Raw genomic sequence first — 9129 nt, forward strand, 5'->3', positions numbered from 1 at the left:
GAACTAAGCTACTTAAAATCCTAAAGATGATGCCATTAAAGTGCTTCACTCAATGCCAGAAAATCTGAAAAATTCAACAGTGGCTACTGGAATGAAAGAGATCAGTTTATGGAAAAATCCTAAAGAAGGGCAAAACAAGGAATGTTCAAATTGCCAAACAAGTGTGCTTATCTCACACAAGAGTAAGGTTATAGTTCCCAGGGAAAAAAATCTACTTCTGTTTCATTGATGACACTAAAACCTTTGGCTCTGTGGATCACAGTAAAACGTAAAAAAGCATCAAAAATATGGGAGTACCATATCATCTTGTCTCCTAAGCAACCTGTATGCAGGCCAAGAAGCAACAGCAAGCATGAGACAACTGATTGATTTAAGATCAGACAAGGAATGTGAAAAGACTGTAAACGATTACCTTATTTGTTTAACGCATACACAGAGTACATCATGCAAAATGCCAGACTGGATGAATCAAAAGCTAGAATTAATGTTGATGGGAGAAATACCAACAATCTCAGATCTGTAGATGATACTACTCTGATGACATTAAGGGGAAAATAATTAAGAAGTCTCTTGATGAGTGTGAAAGAGGAGGGTGTAAAAATTGACAAAGCATAATATTAAATAAATCTAAGCTCTTGACAACTGGTCCCATCACTTTCTAGCAAATGAAGGGAGAAGATGAGGAAACAGGGTCAAATTTTATATTCTTGGCCTCAAAGATCAATGCAGACAGGCACTAAAGCAATAAAATTAAAAGAGACTTGCTCCTTGAGAGGAAAGCTATGGCAAATCTGGACAGCATACTAAAAAGAAGAGATATTATCTTGCCAACAAAAGTCCATTCAGTTAAAGCTATAGTTTTCCCAATAGTAATGGATGGCTGTGAGAACTGGACTATAAGGAAAGTTGAGTACCAAAGAATCAACATGTTCAAATTGTGATGCTGGAAAATACATTTGAGAGTCCCTGGGACAGCAGGATCAAGTAAGTCAATACTTAAATAAATTAGTTGAGGCTATTCGCTGTAAGATCAAATACTGAAGCTAAAGCTGAAATATTTTGGCCACATAATATGAAGATAGTACTCATTGGAAAAGACCATAATGTTGAGAAGGCTTGAAGACAAAAGGAAAAGAGATGGTAAAGGATGAAATGGAAAGATGGTGTCATGGAAACAATGAACATGAACTTGGACAGACTTTAAAAGACGACGGAGAATAGAAAGGCCTGGCAGGCTGTGGTCCATGGGCTCATGAAGAGTCAGACACAATTGAATAACAAGTGTGTGGGCACGCGCGCATGTGTGTGTGTGTGAGAGAGAGAGAGAGACAGACAGACAGAGAGAGAGAGAGAGAGAGAGAGAGAGAGAGAGAGAGAGAGAGAAATAGGGAGATGGAAGAAAAGATAGAACATAGTGAAAGGGGGAGTAATGGTAATGTGCTATGAGTTCAATATGTATCAGTACTGTCTGAGGTAAATTTAAGTTGCATCGAAAGAAGTTCTGCGACCAAAAGTAAGAAAAGACAATTCCCACAATATGCTTCCATGATCACACAAAATCTAAAATGTTTTATTCAATTCCAGGTGCCATAAGAAAGATCATAACTTGCATGTCCAGAGGAGACTAACCCTGGTAAAGAGCTTCAAACATATTTTATGTCATAATTGATTTAAAGCTATTTATCACAAGTAGGATAATACTTTAAGGGAAGGGAAATGATAGTTACCTTCACATATTTGAAGAGGTGATGTGTGTAATAAGCAACAGATTGTTCTTTTTGCTCTGAGAATGCAGAAGTAAAGGTAATACATAGAAGTGAAAAAGATAGATATGTATTTGTAACAAAAGTCTTCCCAATTAGAGTTATCTTAAGACCTTAATATTAAAGGTTATGCTACTAAAAATAAAGGAGAAGCAAATAGTTTCCTTGTACAGCTATAACCACAAGGAGAGTTTTTAACAAAACCAGAGGTGGAGGCAATCTAAAAAAATAAAATGGTAATTGCAATTACATGAAATAGAAAAATTCTGTCATGAACAAAATTAATACCACTAGTATAAAAAAGGAATGTTTATATTGGTGAAAATTCTTTACATAGAACGTTTTGATAGTATTCTGTTAGTAGTTTATATGTAATTGTTTTGAGACCAATTTTTTCAGATACATTCACCATGTATAGATTGGAAAATGGATCTTATTCCTATAGACTTTTATGTAACTATACATCTTGAAAAGACATAAATGCTTAAGAAATACGTTGATTGTTTTTTTTTTAAATATTGGAATACTAATGAGTAATTGAGGTTTTCTACTGGTATCACCCTTTTTGTTCCTGTAAGATTTTGCATAGGAGGCAGGGATAATTAGATTATTAAAATCAGGAACCTTAGATCCCTGGCAAAATACTCTGCCAGAACTTTGAGAAATCTGGGATAGACATTAAAGAAATTGTATCTGTGATTTCATTGGTATGAACTCTCAGTTGAGGATACATCTATCATAGTAGGTTGATACTTTTTCTGACAATTTTAGAGAGTTGCCCAGAGTAACAGTCAACATGCACGAGTGGCAGAATTGGAACCCAGGTTTTCATGGGTTGGAAGAGTGTGCAGGGGAATAAGCAACTTTTTAATACCAACTATGGGGAAACATTGTGCTGTTTTTCTTTTATATAAGTGTTATCTCATTTAATCCCCACTGCAACCCTATGAGGTAGATGCAATTATTATCCCCATTTTATTGTTGATGGATCTGACGACGTTGTTCTTTATTTTCCTTTTGTCTTCATATCTCATCTCCAAAGCTTCCTACCTATGTGACCCTGAACACAAAAGACATGGATTATCACTATTAGGTACTGAGTGTTAGCATATTACCTGTTTTCCCCTCATGCTTTGAATATGTTGCAAGTGCAATCTCTGAAAATCTTACATATGTTTACCAGATCCAGTGATCTCTTCTCAGTTCTCATTCTCCTTGATCTCTCTGCAGACTCCACTAATCAGCCTCTTCTCCCTCATACACACTTCTCTCTAGGTTTCCAGGATATCATTTCCTCCTAGTTCTCTTATCTATCCAACCACTTCTTCTCTGTCTCCTTTGCTGAATCCTTATCCAGAGCATGCCCTCTATCTGTGGGTGTCCCACAGGGTTCCGTCCTGGGTCCTCTTTGCCCTGCTATATTACTTTACTTCATAGTTTCTTCAGTTCCCGTGGTTTAATTGCTGTCTACATGCTGATGGTTCTGAAATCTATCTTTCCTGCCCTAATCTCTCTGACGAACTCCAATCTCATATCTCCAGCTGCCACTAATCTCAAAATGAACATTCTAAACCTTAATATGTCAAAAAAGAACTTTTATTTCTTCCCAAACCTTCTCCATCTCCTATTTTATTACTGTAGAGGATAGCACCAACCTCTCTTTAGGTATCACCCTTAGCTATCTCAAACCTGCCATGTTCCAAACTCTTTCTTGTTGGTTTCACCTTTGCAACATCTCTCCAATAAGCCATATATTCTCCCCTCTGAGACTGCCACCAGTCTGTTGGAGGTCTTTATCTTCTCATATCCAAATTATTTCAGTAACCTGCTACTGGGTCTGCCTGCTTTCATTCCAATTTTCTTCTGCCTCTCCTTTGATCCTATGTATCATCTACTCAGCCACCTATTGATTTTCCTAAAATTCATATTTTACAATCTCTCTCTCTCTCTCTCTCTCTCTCTCTCTCTCTCTCTCTCTCTCTCTCTCTCTCTCTCTCTCTCTCCCTCTCTCTCTCTCTCTCACTATCTCTCATACGTATGCACACACCTGCTCTAAAAACATCAGTGACTCTCTAGCTTCTCCAGGATCAAATGTGGAATCCTCTGTTTAGTAGTCAAGGCCCTTCTTAAACTTTCTTACCTTTCCAGAATTCTCACCCCTTTCTCCTGGTAATGGATTCATTTCTCTAATGATGCTAGTCTCCTTGCCATTCCACAAATAAGACTCTTCATCTCTCAGCTTCAGGAATTTTCTTTATCTACCCCTGATGTCTGGAATGCTCTTCCTCCTCATTTCTACTTATTGACTTCCTAACTAAAATCCCATCTTCTATACCACTGATGTCACACTCAAACAGAAACTAGGGACATAAAACCATGATTAAGCATTCCTGAGGGCCTCATGCTGACTTAGAAAACAAAAAATTATTATTTGTTTTATTGTATTATTTATTTCTTTTGTTAAATATCTCCCAATTATATTTTAATCTGTTACAGGCTCCACATGGGTGTATGATGGTCTATATTTGACTTTCTGGCTGTGTGTATGACACCTCTATTCCACAGGAAGACTTATCTAATCCCTCTGAATTTCAATGCCTTTACCCTCTTTATTGTTTTCTATTCTATACACATCTTGTTTGTACATATTTGTTGGTTGTCTCCCTCATTAGATTATAAACTCCTTAAGGCAGGGACTACATTTTTTTCATATTTCCAGGACTTAGCACAGAATCTAGCACATAGAAGGTTTAGTAAATGTTTTTTAACTGATTGAGATGTTGTAAGACACACACATATATAGAGAGAGAGAGATACATAATTTCCTTCTTGTGGCTGTTATTCATGTGTCAATAGATATTACAGTTGTGTCTTACTCTTTGTGAGTATGTAGCATGGACCATATAGCACACCAGGCCTTTCAATCCTCCACTATTTCCTGAAGTCTGTCCAAATTAATTTCTTTTGTAGGAAATTCAAAATTTATTCTGACATAATGGAAATATGTATAGGTCTCACTTAGTCCACAGAAAACTGTCCACCTCACTGGCTATAGAAGTGTTGCCTACAAGTATTCTTCATAAAATGACTACTACTTACTTGTGATCTCTTGTCTAGCCCAGCAAAAAAACTTACTATCTTCAGCTTCATTGTCACTACTACAGCAACTACTGAGTCTAGGCATAAAGGAACCAGAAGATGTTGAAAGGGAAATCCCTGTCCCATCTCCATCACCATCTGTGATGATAGCCCGATTAACTTCAACTTCTAGAAAATGAGTTTTCTTTTCATTTAATCCAGCACAATTGGGCCATTCTAATGACAATGTAGCAAAATAGGAGGGGTAGCTAGGTGGTACAGTAGATAGAGCACCAGTTCAGGAGTCAGGAGGACCTGAATTCAAATCTCACCTCAGACACTTGACACTCACTAGCTGTGTGACTTTGGACAAGTCACTTAACCCCAATTGTCTCATCCTGGATCATCTCCAGTCATCCTGATGAATATCTGATCACTGGATTCAGGTGACTCTGGAAAAGAAGTGAGGCTGGTGACCTGCATAGCCCTCCCTCATTCAAAACAAAGTCAAGTGCAAGCCATGTCATCATTTCTCTGATGGCATGGTTTTCTTCGGCAGCGAAGAATGAACACACAACACAAGCAAAATAAGATTAGCCTCATTGAATGGTCTCTTTGGGTTCATTTTTCTGAAGGGTGTTTCTTGAACAGAAAGAACACAATACTGTATGCTGTACACTGAGGACATGGAGGATACCTCTGAAACTTACTACTTCTATGACCTTGATCAAGTATATCACTTAACTTCACAGAGTCCCATTTTTCTCATTTTTGAAATAGGGGTTTAGGAAAAGATAGCCTCTGAGGTATCTTATGTTTTGGTTTCTTGGAAGGAGTCTTCATTTCTGAATTCAAAGCTGACTTAAGTTTTCCAGTAGGAATCACCTAATTGGAATTAACCTATATTTTCATCTCAGTGACCCAGATCTTAGTATGATAGTGGTAAGGATGATGAAGATGATGGTGTTGGTAGTAGTAGTGGTAATGGAGGCAGTGGTAGTGGTGGTGGTAATGACGACAAAAATGAGAACAGCAATAACAGTTTCAGAATAAAGTGCTCTACATGCATTATCTTATTCGATCATTACAACAGCACTATAAGGTAAGTACTACTATTATCCTCATTTTTTAAATAAGGAAACTGAGGCTCAGAAAGGTCTTATCTTGCTCAGTGTCACACAGTTGGTAGCTGTCTGAGGCAAGATCCAAATTTGGCCTTCCTGACAAAAAGACAGACATCTCAACTATTGTGTCATGTTTTCTTTCCTCTGGGACTCTGTGAGACCACTTAAAATATTCTTTGCCTATTCTCTCTGCTTCTGTTACGATTATTCCTCCCAAAATGGCAATATTTGTTCTGTGTAGCTTTGGGGATTTCTCCTTCCTCATTCAGCTTCAGGTGTATTGATGTGCCATCACATATATTCCCTCAAATCATTCCCGTTAGCCTTCTTTGGATCACACGTTCCATAATCACTGACAATACTTAGAGTCATCTCTAGCAACTACTCTAAATTTAATATTAAGTAGGGGCCCTCTCTCCCCCCTTTCATAAAATAGCTAGGAACTTTATATAGCTTCTCTCAGTGTTATTGATGCCACCAAATTACCATCCAGAATCTATCAGCCTTCAAGTACTGTGATTACAGGATAATATATGTATATGTATATATAATGTCAAGAATAGATCCCTTGGAGCTCTCATTAAATCATTTGTCTTTTTCTGCATAATTACCCTACCATTTATGTTATGTCTATGGTGCATTTTTGTTGCTCCTGGTCTCCATACAGGTACTGGCTTGGCTCTCCTCTGTCTGACTTCAGGACAGAAGAAGCTTCCACTAATTTTTCAAATTTTTCTGTCCTCATCTACAGTTCCCTGATGTTATCAACAGGAGCCACATACATAAATACACATACATGAAAATTGGAGTTAAAGTTTCTTTAAATGAATGTTCACACTCCCAAGTCAATTATCTGGGAAAATGTAATTTATTCCTCACCCATATGTACAAACACATACCCATCCTATCCACTATAACATGTCATTTTTATCCCATCTAAACTCAGCCTGACAAAGGAGGGTCCTTTGCAAGGAGCAATTTGAGCAAAGCCTCACGAAGCTGTGTGGCTTTCAGACTGTAGATGATGGGGTTGAGCACAGGTGGAAGGATTAAGTAGATGTTGGCCATCATTGTTTGTATAATCTTAGGAGCGGACTGGCCAAAGCGGTGCACCATGGACAAGGAAATCATAGGGATATAGAAGATGGCAACAGCTCCAATGTGGGACACACAAGTGGTGAAGGCCTTTTGCTGCTCTTTAGGTGATGCAATACTGAGAACAGAATGTATGATCATGATGTAGGAGATAATGATACATGGTATATCTATACCTGAAGTCAAGATGAGACCAATTAAGCCCCAGAAACTGTTGGGTTTGGTATCTGAACATGCTAATTTGAGTATATCAGGATGGTAACAGTAGGAATGGGAAAGCACATTCATTTTACAGAATGACAGCCTTTTTAGCAATAAAAGTGCGGGTACCAACAGTACTATCATGCGCATAAGTATCAACAGAACAATCTGAAGAATTCTGGCATTGGTGAGAGTGGTGCTGTATCTTAGAGGGTCACAGATAGCCACAAAACGATCAAATGCCATGGCCACCAGGACCCCAGTTTCTATGACGGTGAACCCATGTAGGAAGAACATTTGGACAATGCAGCCATCTAAGCTGATCTCTCTCAAATCAAACCAAAGGACAACCAATGTTGTTGACATTGTGGAAACAATCAAGCCCAAATCAGTAGCTGAGAGCATAGAAAGGAAATAGTACATGGGCTCATGAAGGCTCTGCTCTGTGATGATGACAAACAGGATCATGCTGTTTCCTGAAAGAGCGATAGCATAGAGACAGCAGAAAGGGATGGAGATCCAGGCATGGGCTGCTTCAAGTCCTGGGATGCCAATGAGGTGGAAGCTTGGAAGTGGAGATGTCAAGTTGCTTAAGGTCACCATTGTAGGTTAGGAAGACAGCCTTTATTTTCATATAGCACAGATTCTGAAGAAACACAAGGGAAATTCTCATAATATGTATAAAAATGATATGCTAGATTCTTCCAAACTATTCCCCTAAATGAAGCAACACAACCTCATTTCTTAAAATTGTGGTATCCTTCAGTTCCTTGCAGAATAGATCAATAAATCTTTGATGAATGACTGAGTGATTGATTAAATTCATAAATGTTGGTGTAAAGATAAATTTATATACTCTTTAAATATTGGATCTAGTAGAGATGAAGGAGTTCATTGAACTATTCACACCTTCTTGCCTCTACCCTTCATAAAAGAACATATATTTACATCATGTATACATTTGGAAAGCTAGATATTTTAAAAGGTTGAATGTATCTAACTCGGTCACATTTGATTTTCAGATTGGGAAGCTAGTGCAAGCATTAGCTATATCAACCAGTAAGCAGGTAAAAAGAAAAATGTGTGCACCACGCTTTATGGAAATACAGAAAGACAAAGCTTAAGTCAAAATAATTCACTCGGGGGCTAGGGAGAGGTATACAGCACCACAGTACTCAGTAGGAGTATGAACTTAGAGTAGGGATCTGAGCAGGGAAGTTTCATACATTAAAAATGGACATAGCTGAGAATAATTGATGCCAAATATAGGAGGGGACACTGAGATTTATTGGGGAAATTCCCTGAATCACTTGTCAGTAGTAGACTCTGGGGGGTTGAGGAGATTTCCTTATCAGTTCAGAATTTAAGTGACCTATCAAACAAGGGCTTCTTAGACCACATGGGACCCACAGCATTCTCAAGTGCTGCAGAACCAGATTAAAATTTGACTGGGAAATATTTAACAAAATAAATGAAATTACAACAGAGCATAGATAATGTTAATATATGTTTTTTTTAAATTAATATTCCTTGAAGGGCTGTATATTATGTATAATTTAATGGCTTCCATATCTCTTATAGCTCAGCCCAACTATTCTACAGCACCCTTGAAAAGAGATCATCTATTATCCAACTTAAGATTTTTATCTGAGAATAGTCTGAGAAAAGTTATGGAGGTTGGAAAGTGTAAGGCGAGGTAAATGACTGATAATGGCACAGCTTGACTGAAATCCAGTACGTGTGAGTAGTAAGAGAAAATGTAAATAATATAGGATAGTTCCATATTCTGAAGTTCCTCTAGTCCAGTCAAAGGAGTTTAATGTTCACTCAATAAACAAAAGAAAAATATAGGCCGTTATTTTTAATAG

General features: G+C 37.7%; 1 protein-coding gene across 1 annotated transcript; it reads right to left on the reverse strand.

The window, feature by feature from the left end:
* Positions 1-6907: 6907 nt before the first annotated feature.
* LOC140507616 (olfactory receptor 51F1-like) lies at positions 6908-7864 on the reverse strand. Its single transcript, XM_072615633.1, has one exon. The coding sequence runs from the start codon at positions 7862-7864 to the stop codon at positions 6908-6910; it is 957 nt and encodes a 318-aa protein (XP_072471734.1).
* Between the last annotated feature and the right edge of the window lie 1265 nt (positions 7865-9129).

This window comes from Notamacropus eugenii, chromosome 5 (genome assembly GCF_028372415.1).
Source record: "Notamacropus eugenii isolate mMacEug1 chromosome 5, mMacEug1.pri_v2, whole genome shotgun sequence".
Classification (NCBI taxonomy): domain Eukaryota; kingdom Metazoa; phylum Chordata; class Mammalia; order Diprotodontia; family Macropodidae; genus Notamacropus; species Notamacropus eugenii.